The sequence below is a fragment of the Vollenhovia emeryi genome, unplaced genomic scaffold (assembly GCF_000949405.1).
Source record: "Vollenhovia emeryi isolate VEMERY1.0 unplaced genomic scaffold, V.emery_V1.0 DF939212.1, whole genome shotgun sequence".
NCBI classification, from domain to species: Eukaryota; Metazoa; Arthropoda; class Insecta; order Hymenoptera; family Formicidae; genus Vollenhovia; species Vollenhovia emeryi.
The window spans coordinates 526,591-544,973 of record NW_011967154.1 but is presented as its reverse complement, the minus strand read 5'-3'; the positions used below and the strand labels follow the sequence as shown (position 1 = coordinate 544,973).

At 46.8% G+C, this 18,383-nt stretch overlaps 1 protein-coding gene across 1 annotated transcript in view; it reads left to right on the top strand.

Annotated features, from left to right (window-relative positions):
* Positions 1–2,728: 2,728 nt before the first annotated feature.
* Positions 2,729–18,383, top strand: part of LOC105561099 (MKL/myocardin-like protein 2) — a gene marked incomplete at its 5' end in the record, with an annotated part of 169,301 nt that continues 153,646 nt past the window's right edge. The window contains one exon of the mRNA XM_012010769.1: positions 2,729–2,876. Coding sequence (XP_011866159.1) covers positions 2,729–2,876 — 148 coding nt within the window. The remainder of the gene's footprint in view (positions 2,877–18,383) is intronic.

Here is an 18,383-nt window from a genome sequence, read left to right as displayed (position 1 = left end):
GGGCGAACGTGTGGGTCGCACTGGATACATGTCGCACATCGAATTCAGACGAAGGTGTCGAGCATCAGGTTCAAGAACGAGCTTTAAAATGGAAACTCTGACGTCGGCGAATTTTCGCGTTTTGCGTAAGCGGAAGTCGTTTGCGCGATCGAACGGCAATTTATCGTTCTCGCGTGCACGCGAACGGTGCAGAAAAAAAACCCTGCAGGCCCAACCGTTTGCATCCGATTCGTAAAAAAAATGAAAAACCCTCCCGCATTTATTTCCTCTAAATGGAATATTTGCAATCGGCTTCGCCCGAATTCGATTCGACCGCAATTGCGAGAGCCGGCTTATCTCGCTCGGCCCGAAAGCCCGGCGAATATTTCGCGTTCGATGCGAAGCGGCCGAGCTAGAGCCGCTTGCTTGTCCTTGCATTACGGATATTTCCGTCCAGAGTATTAGCCGGTATAAAGGCAGAAGGTCTCCCCTCTGCCATTCCCGGCATGGCCAGACGTTGGCAAACGCTATGTAAAGCGTCCGAGCGACGCCTTTCTGCCCCTTTTGTGCCTTTAAGCGCCGGCAACGAATAACGTACCTTTTTCATCACCCAATGTATACGCTAATACTCTGCTTCGTATTTACTTATCGCCACGTACAACCAATCTATCGAGGCCCGGTTTTTCCATTTTCTGGTTAATTTTTAACCAGGGCTGATCGATTCTTTGTCTCTTCCTAGACAATAACATAGAAAAAGATGAAGAGTCGATTAACTTCTGGTCAACAGTTAACCAGAAAATGAGAAACCGGGCAAAAGCCCACCAGATATTTATTTTCTAATATTTTAATCCGAAACAATTGACTTCTATTAAGTGTAGTGGATAATTAGTTTTTAACAAAGAAAAGAGTATACGTAAAAAATTATTCGATGAGATTTGATCGTTGTATAATTGACTTTCGTCAAACTTCAATAATTCGCTGGCATTCTCGGTGTCCATTGATTTTATCGATCTTTTTACCAATATATTTTATACAGTGTTGAAGTTTTACGGTCGACTAGATAATTACAACAAATCGTACAAGATCGCTGTGATGTAACCTTTGCGCGAAGCGTGAGGTCCTCGACACTCTCGTTTCTATCCGTCGATGCGATTTGTCTAGGACTCGTGACGGGGCTCGACAAGTTTCTCGATATTTTATTTAATCGCTGAACGTTATCAAAGTCAACTTCGACTTTCTCTCTCCGTCCGGGAGATTACTCTTAGATATTGTCGTGAGTTTCAACTTGTCCCGCAGGGATGACTGATCCGCACAGTCATTTGGGCTTAGCAAACCCACGGACCCGAGCTCAATGCGGACATACCCTTGCACGAATATCTACACTTGGAAATACTTTTGCAACAAGTATTTCTAAGTGTAGAAAAGTCGAAGCAAGAGGTAATTTAATTTAAGAATAATAAGAGGCACATAAACAAGATATAGCTAATAAGAAAAGTAAGAACAAAATATGCGTATTTGATACATAGAGCGCGATGGCGAAAGTTATAGATCATGTATTTATTTATTTATTTAAAGTCGAAAAATAGACGCGAGGATGTCATTTTTATACTGTTATTGCGACAAGTATTACCACATGCCTCAGTGGTCGAATTGGTGAGACGCCCGCCTAGAGAGTAAGGGAGGTCCAGGTTCAAATCCTGGCTGAGGTAATATTTTGCGCAATAAATTTTCTGCATTGACCAATTAATTAACAAATGTGGCCAGCTGTGGTCGAATGAAATTTGGAATTTCATTTATTTATATCTTTCAATTAGAAAAATAGATTCCTACTTGTCGATAGGCTCGAGAAAGGCGATCTCCGTCGATCTTTTCTCGCCGTAGCGAATCCTCGCTTGGCGCAACCGCGTGCACAGCCTCTCCAGAGTCTAAGCCTATTTTACATTGCAGTTGAGACATTAAATATACGTTAAGCGTTAGATACCCCATTGGGAAGTACGTACGTGCGTCTTAATGTTTGCATTGTCGTACTATATGAAGTCTGTATGACGCTAAGTTAATGAATACCTGCGCAAAACGCGAGCTCTTGTCCTCTTTGCGCTCGTTTCCTTCACATTACGACGTTCGGGTTTGCTTTAATCGCGCTCGCGAGTTCCTCTCGGCGTTTACCAACGCGCGTTTACAGTTTCAGCAACACCTCGAATCAGTGATAAAATCGTGAAAATATTTCGCAATTATGGACAGGTACGCAAGTGTAAATCGAGGCACTGGTTTCAGCGAAATTATACCATCCGAGGCAGGGAAATTTCCTCCAAGTTAATGCAATACGCTATATAATAGTATAAAAGCATGTAAAACATATGTTAAAGCTTCGAGGATAGACCTCGCGATATGAGATAACACGCGATCTAAAGCAAGTAAAAGTAACGAAACTTATTTCTAAAAATTCGCGATTGTACTGGCCCGTTAAAGCGTCGACCGTGACGTTTTTCCTCCCAATTGAACTTTTTTTTCTCGCCACACAATAATTAATTTATAATGAATTCATAAATTATTTTACTCGAGTGTGGCACAAACCTTAATAAAACGCCGAGTGTTACAACACCTCCCTCATTTTTTATATGTAAATAATTCGACCGACGTAATTGAAAAATTTCAGAAATGACCCGAGCGTCCCTGATGCACGTAGAACGAATGGGTGCGTGGATATAGTTGCGGGGCCTCGCTCGTTAAACAGTGATCGATCGATCATTCACAGAGTAATTCGAGGGCTATTAAGTGCATTATCGAGCGTTGCGGAACAAACATCAACAGAACGAGGTCCTCCCCTCGTCGGTCGTTCCGCCGCGATCGAGACGAGGCGAGAGCGTGCAAAATTGGACGAGGCGGTGAGTGCGAAGGTACGTGATATTTCCTTCGAAGGGGCTTCTTTCCCAGCCCGAAAGTAATTTCCTCGCCGTCGCGGCGGAGTCGACGGCGGCGCGTAATCGCGTATACGAATTTCAGTTACAGAAAACGGGTCCGTCGGCGCAGGCCGGGCGGCGGTTTCTTCCCGCGATGATCGTTCGTTTCATCGCGATTATCATTTTGCACCGTTACCTCTCGCAGAGGCAGCATCGGGCGCGCGGTATATTTACGTTTATAATTGCGCGCGGTATGCTTTTACCGTTAAAAATAATCGGGCACCGCCTGGTATCCGGCGATTATTAATTATCCGACGGCGCGTTTTCATCGAGCGCCCGCGAGGGGCGACGCGAAAAAAGGCGAGCGTCGTACGTCTCGTATGCAAATTTTGCGGGTTTACAGAGGCGGCCGCGGCTCGTAATCACGCGAGCGAGCGCCGGACAACTTTTTGGTGCAAAGTGCAAACGACTCTACCCACTACTTATTATACACACCAGTTCGTTCCCGATCGATGCGTAAACCTCTGGCAGCGACTCCAGTTAAGACATTATCTCGACGGCGCTTAGTAAAAAGAAAAGAAAAACGCCGTTACGAAACGCACCGGCTCGCGTCTCATCGATGTAAATTTGTACTTTCTTATCGGATCGCCCCGAATTCGCCGCCCGTATCGCGCGGGATACGCGATAGGGGAAACAATTTACGAGGCAACGCCCGCCGAACGTGTTATTTTTGAAATAACTTCATACCCCATAAATAAATGTCACTCTCGTTCTCTTTCAGCCTCGATTTATCTTCTGCAATTTGCATTCGATATTAATTCGAGTTGAGGTTTGATGTAATACGTTCCAAGAAAGTTTCCGTAAATTACGGAGACGTATGCCTCCATACAATACTGCGCTTTTTGCGGTTTTATACGTGGCGGAGCTTTCTTTGCGTACGTCGGCTTGATTTATCGCATTCGCGGTGATTCGCGCGTAACGCGCGGAACGGAGCGTGTGAAGAATACGGAGGGAATTTTCGAATAATACTACCTACGAATGTTCCTGATTCTTCAGGATCCGAGACGTGATCTCATCTGCATGCTCGGATATGCGTTGGCCCCGGGGAACCCACACGCTTTCGCGGATTATGCACGCGCGTGCGTTCCGATGGGAAAAGGAGAGGCGAGAGGCGGACGGAATGGGAAGGGCAGAAACTCGTGCAAACATTTCACTTTGCGGCTCGCCCCGTGCACGCCGCGAGCGTGGGCTAATATTTTTATTTAACTCCCGTAACGAGATCGCGCTCGTGAAATCCACGGGAATATTTCTTTTCGCGGTGCCATCCCCGCTATTTTTACGCGCGAACGCGGCCGCGGATTGTTGTGCGACGCGTGTCGAAGTCGCGCGGGTGCGAAAATCCGAGGTACACGCAATTTCAGCGTGTAGCGTCTTCGTGGATTCTGCCATTTATATATGAAACTTGACACTGTCCGTCGCGTTTCCGTCGACCGCCCGTCATTCCACACAGGAAATGGAGATTTAGAAGATATCGCGGTCTAGGAACCCAAAAATTTATCGCTACTCTAAAAATCTCGGAAACACGCGACACTGTCTTGCCGCACGGTCGCGGTTGCTCAACGAATCGGGTCTAAATTTGAGGGGATTCTTGTTTCTTTCTCGCGTAATCGCCACATTCGTTGTTTGTATCTCGAATCGTTAAACCGTCCCGTGACCGTGACGGTGGATGTAACAGACAGCGGTAGACAGTTTGGGTATAATAATTCACTTCGACGCCCCCTCGAAACTTTATTTATTGGCGCTTCCAGAGGTCTCTCGCCGGAGATTCGTCATCTGACATTTCCATTCGGACGTGCTAACCTGTTTGTCGCGCCGTCGAATTATCTTATAAATCGAAAATTCCGATGGGAAGCAGATAGCGGGAGAAAATGTGACGAAATCGTCCTTAACGCAAGTAAGAACATTCTTGGATGCGTTAATGAAGTCGGAGAATGTATTCTTTTTTTTCTCCGACGAACCATTTTCACGTTTTACGGCAGCCGCCTGTCGCCCGGGCAAAAGATCGATGGACCAACGACAGCGGCCGAATTTAGGTATCCGTGAGGCGCGATGAAATGTGGCGGGCAGGTGGCGCGAAAAAATGGAAGAGTATCGGATCGACGATTTCTTTATTCGCCGAAACGCGAATAGGCACGCGAGCGCGAGAGGCTTGACTTTCTCTTATTCACGGGCGAAGAAAAAGCTCCGTAATCGCGCGGGGCGTTGATTTCATAAAGCTGTCGTCGCCGTCGCTCCCCCGTAACAGAAATCACGGGCGATACCGGCTGCGGTGGAAAGTAAATATTAAGGCAAGAGAGGAGAAAGGATAAACCTCGATGCGCCGATAGTTCGGCCGGCTGAGTCATTGTTCATTAATTTTCTTGTTCGCTCCTTCGTACGCTCTCGACGCTCTCGTTTATCGTGCCAAAGTATCTCGCGATGCATTTCACTTTCTCATTTGGAGCTTAATGCCCGATATTATCGTATTTTTTAAGTTACGATACTTATTGACGGATTATAATTTATGAATGGGCTTACGGGCGAACACGTCGCCAGATATTATTAACACTTTGAGTGCCGTATCTGGGTGACGCGTAAATTTTCGCAAGGACCTCGTTATCCAACCGTGGCGATTTTATTCGCCCGATTAAAAGTAAAGTTTGCTGAAGATTTAAGACATTGAAGAAGAAAAAAATCAATTTTATTAAGACATTTAAAGAGACGATAAAATATTGAAATAATATATTCAATTTGAGCTCAATGCCGAGATCAGCTTGGCGCTCGAAGAGTGCCAAGTGATAAATACTGTATCGGATATTTGTTTCTCTTATTCGTCTTATCCCAGTAGTTCTGTCGTCGCTTCCCCGATATTAACAACTTGTATCTAATCGTGCGAGTTTTTATCGCAACGGATTATCGCGTTCGATTCGATGGTCGCGCGCGCGATGACGAACGACGGACGGATGTAGGCAGATGCGAAAGGTGTCGGCAGGGCGAGGAGAAAGAGGAAAGCTATGGGCAGACGAGGAGACGTTGGTAAGCGCGCCTGGTCCAACTTCCCCCTTGATCCGCCTAGCGAGACCGTTAGGCTAACTTGGGCGTTCTATTTGCGTCTTTGACTTCTTACGTCTCACTCCCCCTCATCTCCCTCCACCTTGCCTGCCTCCCGGCTTTCCTCTTCAGCATCCCTCGAAGAACCCTCCTCGCTCTAGCAACGGCCGGTCAGCAACGCGGTCAAACCTAACCCGAATTACCGTTGCTATCGAGCGGAAAACGTCAAAACATTCCTGAGCTTTCGACTCGCTCCGCACTCTCTCACCTGTACGTAAGCACTCGGTCCTTGCCATGTGCAGTTTACGCGAGATCCATCGCTCGCAGTTTGAAGCGCAGGAAGGATTGACGCCCAAGTTTGATAACAGATGCCAATGCAGTCATGTTGAAAGTAGAGACCCTGTAATCAGAGACTGGCCATAAGAGTTCGTCAAATTCCCGCAAGTGAGAGAGAAACATAGGCTATCTCACTCTTCTACGATTCTACGATCGCGTTAAAAGCTGAAACCGAGATCACATTGAGATTACGCGTCAGAGACCTGATCGATTTAGCCGGCGTCATGTTTATTGATTTCCATTTTCCAACTTCCGACGCGATCTTCGACGCGTGGCTCCGAGACTTAACGCGCGTTGATAGCCACCGCTAAGCAGGCCTCGGTATTTTGCACGCGATGATTATCATGTTCATTATTCACGCGAAGAATGCTAACGTTCGGAGCAGAAATTTTACAAGCGTTCTGCGACGACCGCGCGCAGTCGGACGAGTTCTCGCGTGCGAAGGCGGCGAGATTTCCCGCGGTCGTTACGAAATAACTGGCACGAAACTGGCGGTATCGCGCGCGCGTGGAGAATACAGGTAAAGGACATGTAACTCTTTCTCTCTGTCTTTCGTACACGGGGGGGAAAATGAAATAAGAATAATTTCGTCACGCGCGGCTGCATCCGTCCGTGCAAAATCTGACCGGCGCGGCCGTGCGTTGGTCTCCGCCGTGTTTCCGCGAAATCGTACATTTTGGCGAATCGCACGGATCGGTCGTAGAGAATCGGTCTGCGGAGAGTACAGACCTTACACGCCTACCTTCGTGCGTGTGCACGTGCACCTTGGGTCGGTGTGTTGCACGTTACGCAATCCTACATCCGCGGGGGGGGGGGGGGTCTACCTGACCCGATGTACACGCACCGGCATAAATGCTGTCCCTATCCTTGTGAGGTGCACGCACACAACTACAGGGACTCTAGTTGTGTGCGTGCACCTCACAAGGATAGGGACAGCATTTATGCCGGTGCGTGTACAGCGGTCCTACCGTGCCGCGAGTATCATCCTGCGAAGATGCATGCTGCAATAATGCACTCTATTTACCTAGCGATACATTTACCGTACATTCATCCATTAAATAAACCGTTGTGTTATATGAAAAACGGTTGTTTAACCCTTTGAAGCACGGTGGTAACGCACGTTACCAGCTCAACTTCTTTACTTTTTGGCCATGTAATTTTTAGTTGACGCATTTAGAACGTGTTTTTTATATGTTTTCTTAGCAATAAAAGAATATAAGAAACAGTTGAGTAGTCTTTAATATTTATTGTAAAAGTTTAATAATTAAACAGATACGACAAAACAGCAAGTTTTTCGGAGAAATTTATTAATGACCAAACTTTTTAAGATTATTTCTTGAAAACTTTGTACAAAGGGGTTTTCGGGATCGCTCATTACGAATCTGATGACAGATTTTCAAAATTTTAAATGACGGGTGCAAAGTACGTCAATTTTTTAAGTTTTCACGTTTTTCAGCATTTTGGTTTGATTACGGTATTTAGGGACTCATCACGTTCGCGTCGTTAGCTCTGGGTAGCGCCAAGAATGAGTAAATTCTAAGAAATTATCAAATTTCAATTTTGCATCCGCCATTTCGCGCGTGCTATTTTATATATTCTATGATAATTTTTAACTGGAATTTAGATTCCATGGATCCTAATAATATCCGAATAATGTTTCTTAGCATAGTTGAATTACAGTTGAATGATGTTATTCTTTTACGTTTCGAATTCCGCCATTTTGAATTATGAAAATCTGATAACGGATTCGTAATCAGCGACTCCAAAAAACCGTTGTATACAAAGTTTCACAAAAAATGGTTCAATAGAAAAATGTATGCTTCAAAGGGTTAAAGTAATAAGAAACACAATATCGTATAATTCTATAAAGAGGAAATTATGCCCAAATTTGAAAACTACTTCTCCAGCAATTTCTTTCGACGTGTGTGTATGGATTTTATACTTGATATATCTCGGTATATTATTTCTTTGTGCGATAAGATAATAAGTATGAGAGTGGCGTTGATTCGGCAGGAATCGATTCCGCCGCAAATTGGATCGATGCCGTCGTTGGCCGTTGATACAATTCGCAAATTGATTTGCAGCGGTATCAATGAACGCCGCGAGCGTTAAATGGGGTAACAAGTGAATTTCTGTTATATGAAAACTACTCCAGTAATTTCTTTCGACGTGTGTGTATGGATTTATACTTGATATATCTTGGTATATTATTTCTTTGCGCGATAAGATAATAAGTGTCAGAGTGGATTGATTCGGCAGGAATCGATTCCGCCGCAAACGAATTCGATCGATACGTCGTTGGCCGTTGATACAATTCGCAAATTGATTTGCGTCGGTATCAAAGAACGGCGCGAGCGTTAAATGGGGTAACAAGTGAATTTCTGTCGGGGCGTTTCGTTCTCGCGGGCCATTGGCAGCCTCCGCGTTATTATTTTAACGTGAATGTTCTGGCGATCGTCACCAAGATAAATAACAACGCTTACATAACGGACATGTAATGACTCCGAGGAGAATGCGTACGTCCGCTCTTAAACGTTCTGTTCCTCTCCACGCTTTCGGAGCCCCGTACTTCGGTCGCGAAATAGCTTTCGGCGATTAATCAGTTCGTTAAATCTGGCGACGCGATATTCCGAGCTCGCGTCGCGCAGTCATTCAGAATTCTCGCTTCGTGTCTTCAATGACGAGCGCGAGAAAAAGATTGTGCCGAGACGGTATCCGGATAGTAACTTAGAAAGGTGCATCCTTGGATGCGGTGAAAAACCGCAAACTAGCCGAGGGGAGAATTTCTTGAAATTGAGGCGATTCCTACTGAACAGTCCTTGAGCGTGGAATAGAGAAAAACCGCGATCCCTATAATCTTAACCCGCGGGAATGGTAATTCCGCGTTGATGCGTCACGTGGAGTCGTCGGCGACTCGCGCGATCGAACGAGATCGGCGCTTAGAATCGGGCCGAGCGAGTACAGAGGGATCGCGAAAGCACATTCTCTTTTGGATACATAATGCTCCGAATATAGAGCGGCCGTGCGTGAAACGAAAGGGATCCAAGACGCGCGATTCGCGGAGATTAATCGAGCGGAACAAAGTGCTTCTCGGGCGTGCGCGACGGCCAAACGCAAATAACCGAAAGACGGCGACCACTTATGCACTACGATCAAACGTATTTGCGGTTTCGCTGTTTATTGGCCTGCACGTAACCGTTTATCATAGCGATACTCGCTGGCCGGTTCTCTCAAGGGACGATGATAACATTCCATCGCCGGTGTCTTCCAAGGATTTTACAACTAGCTCCGCTCTAGAAACGAGACGAACGCGTGACATTCCGTCGTGAATGAATAATGCGACGGGTGTCGCGAGTGACACCAATCTTGTTAATGTCGTACGTACAAGTGCCGCTATCACTTTCAGAATCATCGGGAAATTTTAGGATAGCACAAATGCTTCGGCAGAAAATCATTAAATTTATATCCTCGCGACTTTATAAAAGTAGTACAATCATATCTTTAAAAAAGAACAGGAAATTATATGTTAGAGTTACACACACACAGTGTCAGCAATACTTCACTTTCGTCACGTGAAGTTAGCGTTCAAGGAATGATATCTGAAGACTAAATATTTCAAGAAAATAATATTCGCATTTCCCCGTCTGGGCGTTCGTTCATGTATCAGTCCTGGCTCTTTAAAATCCCGGCACGAGCCGACTACCGGCGGCTTTGGGGCAGGATGAAATTTTCTATTTCCGTATCCGGGCAACGAGTATGTCGACGAATGTCTTTTTATTAGGACATTTGTCAGCCGGCACGTGGGCGTACACGCGGAGTCGATAAGCCACGTCGGCGTAGAAGGGCCGCCATCAGATTCGTCGCAGAGAAAGAAAGAAATAAAACTGTATAGTGAACAGGAATGGCTTTTTTTTCGTTCCGCGTGTTTCGAAAGAGATCACCGTCCCGAATTCTCTTCCGTGTCGGAAGTCTCGCATCAGAGTGCTCCATTTTTCATCGCCAGACGAAGCAAATAGGTATATTAGCTTTGACTTCTCGTAGCATTTTTCACGACTCTTTAAAAACATGAGCGAGTCATAACAAAATAATTACTTATACCTTGTTAATCAACTTTAACACGAGTAGTTAGCAGGTAGAGAAAGTTGTCTAAATGCTTTTAGATAAATCAAATAATCCCGTAATTTAACATTAGAATTTTTGTAGCATTATAAAATCTTATCTGTCTTGGTGCATGGATTAAAATACATATTAAATGTCAATTAAGATTGATCAGTTTTCACCTAAAGCCATTCTGTCACAAAAAGAATGTTATTTGTTGCCGAACGTGTATTTAAGAAAATGCCATACAGTACCTTTTACTACGCCCGCATATAGCACTGGCACAAAGCGCTTGTCTCTTCTTTTCTATTCCCGTTTCTGTTCACCTGTTACGCAACCAATCCCTCAAACGGGGTCTGCACGACCAAACATCCCAGGCACGTTATGCCTAGGACATTCCTCACACCCGCTATCACGTCGAGCTTTTAAGGCACCCATGAAAAATAGTTGGGAAAGTCTAGATTTTTATGCGTGCCTATGTCGCTCGGGTGATTACCGTGGCTTTGCGATGTCGGTACTTTCGCACTCCTCGAGTTTGTCTTTGACCCAAAAAATGTATAGCTATATATTCCTAGTCGTTCTATGTATTCTGGTCAGCAATTTCCGGAAATATCTTTGGCGCGTTAAGACACAGAGCGGTGTTCCGTTAGTAACATTCGACATATCTTTGCCATTCGTTTTATGACAACCGTCATCAAATCACGGCGTATTTTATCATGATATCCGAACAATAATATCCTTGGCTCTTATAACGATACAATATAAATATGCCTTTCGTTCCTTTCGTTCGCCTTTCTGACGGGTCCGATCGTTGTTGATTTTCGAGCACAATCGACTTTTGGTACATTAAACGTATAATAAGAATCGCAATCGGTGACTTCAGAGGCGGGCACAAAGGGAGAGGCGCAATGACGAAGTGGGACGGTGGGCGCTTTGGTGCGAGCTTGTGCTTGTGCGAGTCGGCAAATCGAAGGGGCAAAGGAGCGAGCGCCGTTTAATTCTCGGGTGAGAGAAACGGAGCTCGGTGTGTTACGACTCTGGGCTTGAAATGAACTGCGAGGAGTCAGCGAATTTTCGAGAGAGCGAGTGCCGAGCTCAATCAGCCCGGCCCGGCGTAATGCCGCCGCCGCGCCGCCACACGGACGTCATTAACTGCCCGTTCGAATATTAATTACCTGGTCAAGTAGCGCGCACTTATCTCGCGCTCTGCAATTCTTACCTCCGGGTGCAACCTCCTGTTACGTTCGAATGACATAATTATTAAAGCGGCGCAGCAGCGACTAGCGGCTCCGACTGTCTCGACATTGTTTCATCGATTATAGACAATGATATTATTTAGACTGGCTTGTTCATCCTGCGTTTAGAGAGTGTTTCTAACCGCCTGTCGAAAATTGAAACGATCTTTGTCCTCCGAGGAATAAGCGTTCTGCTCTTTAATTAATTTCAACTTTGGTAGAATCTCTCCTGGTATAGCACGACGCCGGGTTTGGGAAAGTTACTTTATAAAAGTATCTGGTTACAGTTACAGCTGTTTTTCGCTAAAAATGTAACTATAGTTACAGTTACGATTACTGAAAAAGTGACGAATCGTTACTTTGCAGTTACTTTCTTGCAATGAAAATAAAAATGTCAAATCTGCATTCGAATTGTTAAGTGTCGATAAAGACGTTTATGCGCAAATGAAAAAGTAACGAGGTTAAGTTAGAGTTACCAAAGAAACAGTAACTGTAACTTCGTTACAAGTAACGAGTTACTTCCCAACCTTGCATTTGTTGTTTCAAAAAATGCGACGAGGTATGAGGACCATTTTTAACATACTCTCGTGGAAGAGAGAGGAGGAAGGCAAGTGTCGATAGCATTTTCCTGCTTGCATAGATCTAAGATACATTGATTAATTCCGAGGGATAACGTTATAAATGATGCGTTCCTCCGGTCGTACCGGTTTTGCGAATGTGAGCGAATATAACGGCGGCCCGTACATTTGCTCCATTTTACCGGCTCGCCGGGGACAAACGAGTAATGGTGCACCGTCGTCGTTATTATTATAACGGGAGGCCATTTATTTCAGTTGTTTACTTTGGGCGTTTGCGAACATCGTTCTGTCGTTGCCACCAAAATTATTTACTTCACAAACTCATCGCTAACATTAAGACCGCGACACGAGATCAGCGATCGCGGGTGACTGTTCTACCAGCATTTGCAAATATAATTAATGCCGGCGTCTCAGGCGAGCGCTGTTGACTAAGCTACATTTCGCAATTAATATGAAGCGAATATCAGTCTTAAATCTCTACTTTTCGTAGATCTCGGTTAACTTCGACTGGCGTGTTCGCCAAATTATGAGATATATTAATAATCAACATTGTCCCGCCTCGCAATTTGTCCATATTTCCCCATCAGTAATCTACGCGTATAAAATTCTAAATGTATCTACGTAATATATTTATAATTCTCAAATATATTTTCAAGTCTTCTGCTTAGTCACCGGTTGGGTACGACAAGGTCTATTCGATTGGCCGCGAGTGGTCGGCTCTTTAGAATTCACGCGTCAACGCGAATACGCGCGAAATCGAGAAAAAGGCCCGGCGCGCCGGCCACTTTTTTGTCCCCTATTCACGTGCCATCGTGACCTCTGCATCGATATGGGAGGATACGAGGGGTCAAAGGCGCGCTCTCCTGAGGGCAGAACGAGAGAGGAACGAAAAAATGTGCGAGGACCGAAAAGAAAGAGAGAGAGAGAGAGACGCGTCTCGCCCTCAGGCGCGCAACAATGCGCTTAATGAACCCCGCCCGGCCTATTACCATCGTATCTCACCGACGAAATACTCGGCTCTCGTTCTTGTTCATTGTTCGATTCTTCTCGATCGTAAACTTTTCATTCCCCGCGCGCCGCGGAACCCCGATATGCGCGACGACGACGACGACGACGACGACGACGACAACGAGGATGGTGATTCAGCTATGCCCATAATAATGGCTAACGAGCGTGGCGGCATGGCGCCCGTCCACCGGCCATATTCGCGAATTCCCGGCCGAATTTTGACGACTTTCGTCACACCGTCGTCGCCGGAATGCCGAGTAATTCACGCCGATATACCGCGCCGTGCCGTCCGTCGCCGCGGCGCGGCAGGGCCGCATGGCGTACGGTGATTTAACGTGTTGTCGGGAGCGGACCGGTCCGCGCGACGAGAGAAATATCTTATATCGATCGTTAGGTCCTCTCCCTCCTGCCCCCTCTCTCCCTCTCTGCCTGCCTGCGCCCGCGATCGGTAATTATTTTCCCTCGCCGGTGAAGAAATCTGTCGTGGTGCCCTTAATAATATTTCAATCTTCCACGGCGCAACCGATATCGCAGAGTTGCGCAATTCATAAATATGACTCGCATGCGTGCGAGAAAATAATATATATTCGACCCATATAGGCCGCTCGATCGGAGTAGCCGCGCTGTGTATTCTTATATTAGAGAAAAAAATGACCTCCTTTTAAAAATTCCCCATCTCGCGTGTAAATCATGTTAAAAAATCGCGCGTATATTTTAAGCTTCGAGTATTTATGATCCTTAAATCGCTAACGCATTTACGAAGAAGCGACATTTGTGTAATCCTAGCAGGATTAAGGAGGATTTACTTGGTGAGTTTCGCTTAACCTCCACCGCGAGATCCGTCTAAATAAAGTTATGAGGTGAATTTTTGCATCGATCCCGAAACAAGTCTTTCAACGGCCGAGCCAATAATTGGCTCGATCGATCGTCACGAGCATCGCTCGTGTTAGGGTTAACATAGTTACGCGTGTTAAACCTAAACGGTTGGGGAGTGGGAGGGCGGTTTGGAAGGCAGACAAAAGCGGAGGCTCGTCCAATTGTGTCACCCATCTCGAGAGACTTTCGCCGGACACGGGGATGAGGCGCGGGCTTTACCTCGACGTGGATGAGGAACGACTCACGGGTTGAGGGGAATAGTGCCAAGAAACCAATCGGCCGCCTCGCCCAGCTATTTCGCTTATGCGAACGTGCTCCGGAGAGAGGAGAGAGGTGAGAGAGAGAGAGAGAGAGAGAAAATTCCGGCGTCAACGCGCGCCGACAGAAGGCGAGACGGTGTCTGTGAAAATCTCCGCGGGATCTTTCGATCAGTATTTTAACGAGCGAATTATTGGAACAAACGGCTCGCACCGCCCGTCGGATCTCGCGCCTATTTCTAACCAGAAAGCCGCGATCCGCCGCGTCTCGTTTCCTCGCTTTTTGTCTAGACGAAACGACGTAAAGCACGTGAGATAGGACGGCCGATACGGCGGGAAATCGCACGTATATCTTAGAATTTATCACGATCGCGCAAAATATTTACACAATCGTGCAAAACGAATGAGAAAGCGTCTCTCACGCGGATTGATTATATTGAAGCGCACAATCGCTTTTACGTAATTTCTGTTTTGGTGCACGAATTGAATGCTCTGCTGCGTAAATCGTAAAACAAACAGCCGCGTGTCTCTCCCCGGCAGAAAAACGCTCTTGAGAAAATTCAAACGGCCTTGTGCATCTGTCGCTGCAACAATGACGAACGACAATTGATGGCTTCGCCCCCTTAAAAATAGAATATACGGGAATAGAATGACGAAAACGTGTAATACTTCGTTTTCATTGTAACTTGAAAAATTATCGCCGACTGTTTCTCGCTGCCGTTTCTACGAAAATACCCGATCTATCTCGCACGCATCTAGTTTTATCGTGGCAGATTTGCCAGAAGTACGTCCGTCCTACTTTGTAACGTGCATTTTGGGCCGAATGTGTCGTGCGATTTTCAGACGCCTGACGTTAATGCGCACTGTTTGTAACCCTCGGACGTTTGATCCTCGGATAAGAATCGGGGCCTCTAACTTGTACGCGGTATCGGCATTTTGTCGTAAAATCGCACGTAAATTCTCGACAGAATTCGGGCGGGCGCGACGTCCTCGCGAGGCAAGCCGGGCCCCCCCGCTTTACGATTCACGGCGATCGTAAATCAATAGCTGAGAGCTCGCGCGCGATCGGTCGTGATCGCTGCCGGCAGATAATGCGTACCGGCGGTGGATGCGATTTCACGCGTGAGATCGGTACACCTCACGCGGAATCCCGCGCGGAATGTGGCTTTTCTTTTTGCGAGACCCGGCGCGGGCCTCGCCCAAGAAAGGGTGCCCGAGGCTCGCGGCGCGCGCGGCCCCCGTCGCCTCAGCGTCACTGCAAATACGCTCCGCAAATGTCGATTCGTAATGAGTGATAACGCCCGGATATACCGATACGAGACTGTCAAGTGACAACAGACTGCCCCGCGATAGAGTGTGCCACGCGTTTTATCGCCTCTCGAGTTTATTCACCGGTGATATTTCGTTTTTTTTATCGATTACCGCGACGCCAAAGGTTTCGCGTAGCCAGTTCGAGGTAAATGTAGCGTTAACACTTGGCACTATATATTATAGACGTTAGAACAATTCTTGATCTTTGTATATTGTCAATTATTAATTTTCGTAATTTCAAGCGGAATCGCATTTCGATGCCGCGTTTAAAGAGCGACTAATTTCTTCCCCTCTCTGCAACTTGAAAGGGGAGGGGGGCGAGGGACCTTGGCCATTTTCTGACTCAAATTTAGCCTGGCTCGCAGATGTAGCGCAACTCAGGTGATAATCGAGCGCGAAGAAAAATAAATAGGCACGCGCGCTCGTGCGAGGCGTGCGAGTTAAACAATTGCAAAGCAAGGCTACGAAAGCCTATTTTCTTCGCTCTAGGCACACGCATGCGTGAGCGCGAGAGCGGGACATAACGCGTGGGCGTCGGGCTGTAACACAACCGAGAGGGCCGCGCACGTGATGGCGCTAGAAGAGAGATACACGAGGGAGGTTGAAGACCATACGACGGCGAGTGTACATTAGCGCGAGGAAATCGTTTCCCATGGCCCGCTTGGCTTGGAGCGCGGGGCAGCCGCGCAGTTAATCCACGGTGTAATTATAAAAGGAGGAAATCCAGATCATTAAGATTATGGCCGACGTTAAGTTGCAAACCTTGTGACCGGTACTTTGGCAGGCGTACGTGTGCGCGCGCGCGAACGGCGGCGAGAAAAAGCGGCAGTCGAAAAAAAGAACGGAGCGTCTCTGCAATCGTGAATTTTATTTCGCCAGAGCTCGCAAACGGTTCTCTCCATAATTTGTCCATTAATCCAATTGTCGTTGCTTGTCTCGATACTACATTGATGCAACACGGCGTTTACAGGATCAAAAATTGTATCGCAATACCAGCCCAATTTAATTCGGTAACTAACGAAATGTCTCTTCATTCGTTGCGACCGGGTGGAGCTTGTCGCAGACCACGTCTGGCCACGCCGGAATGTTACCACTTAAACGCGAGAGGAACCGATAAATTCTCGATAAACTCCGCTCGGTATAATTTATGCGACTTTGGCCGCACGCTTTGTAACAGTGTTTCGCTCGGGCGTGTGCACGCGAACCACGCTCGCGAAAGTGGTTCACGGCGCTTGATTTGTATACCCGGTAGGAAGCGGGGAAAAAACAGCCGCCATCGGCTTAATGCGCTCGGGCGTGCGAACGAGTCCGCGCGCCGTTTGTATGAATGGGACCTCGCGCTCGCATGTGGAACGCAACGTTAATTCGCTCGCAATTCGGGCTAATTGACGAAGTAATTCCGAACGCTCGGTAGCACGGACGGTACCGCTGCGTCGCGGATCGCGATTGATAATGTATCGCCAAAATGACTCGACGAGCCGATATCGGGTTGTTAACGCGCGTCTCCCCCGAGTCTCACCTCTTATTTTTAGATCGCGCAATAGTGTTCCACCCGATGAACACGTGCGGAAGAGAGTGGGTTACGCACTCCCTCGGCGTTTCACGTGGGGCAGAGGACGGAGAGGGAAAAGAGCTCGCGGGCTCGTAAAGCGTTCTACGTGCGTCGAATCGTGTTTACTCTGTAAACTTGTCGCTTCCTTCTGTCATCGTCTTCCGCGCCCGTCGTCGATGCCCGATCCCGCGACTGCATCGATCTTACGAGCGCGATCCGTTCCGAGGAATCGATTCTGCCCGGCTTTTCTTGCACGTACGGGGAAACCGCGTAGGATCCGGAGATAGGATTCGAGTTATAGCAAATTCGGTTGCTTGCACTAGTGCACTAAGTGCACACTGAGGCTTGTTTGTAGTCAGTTTGTAGTCCACTATGCATCGTTTTGTGGACGCCGTTGTTTTCTTCTTCGGTCCCGATGGAATTTCCCCCCTTTCAACAGTTTAACCCTTCAACGGCGCGTCACTGGAAACGAATCGAAACCGAGCGAACGTAATTTAGAAGGTATCCGCGTTACCGAGGAGCCCGAAGCAGCGCAACGACGACATTAGTAAATGTTAGCGCTACTTTCTTGCGTGAAACAATGTTAACGAAGCGACGTAACAAATATTTCTTCGGTCGCTTTCCACGTGATAACAAATTAGCCGACGCTGCGTGAGATTGATTTGACGTTCGCGTGACGAATGTTGCCAGGCATTACCGCTAAAGTGCATTCGAAGCCATTTATGGGTTCCAGGCGCTAAAGTCAGGCAATCGCGAGCGTAGGAAATATTAAAATCGGCGTCTAAATAAATCTCAATCAATTTATGGAATCTTGAAAATGCAAAATAGCAGCGTGAAGTACGATACTTTTCGTGTGATAATTTTCGCGTGACAATCTTTATTGCACCAATCATCATGTTATTATCACGTGCCTCACGTACGCAAATAGTTATAATCGTTCCAAGCAAAGTTACGGCCATTGTCTTTTACTATCACACACGAGAGAAGCAGCATTGCGATGCGAGAGACTCATTGTGCGTGCGCGTAAACGGCCGCTATTAAAATACCAGGTTAATACAGCGCGAACTCCAGAGGAGCGATATAGATCGCTATCGGTACCGGTACCGAATCGTTCGTATAATTCGCTCGGTATATTAACGTGCGTGTTTCGAAAGCGTTTCGTA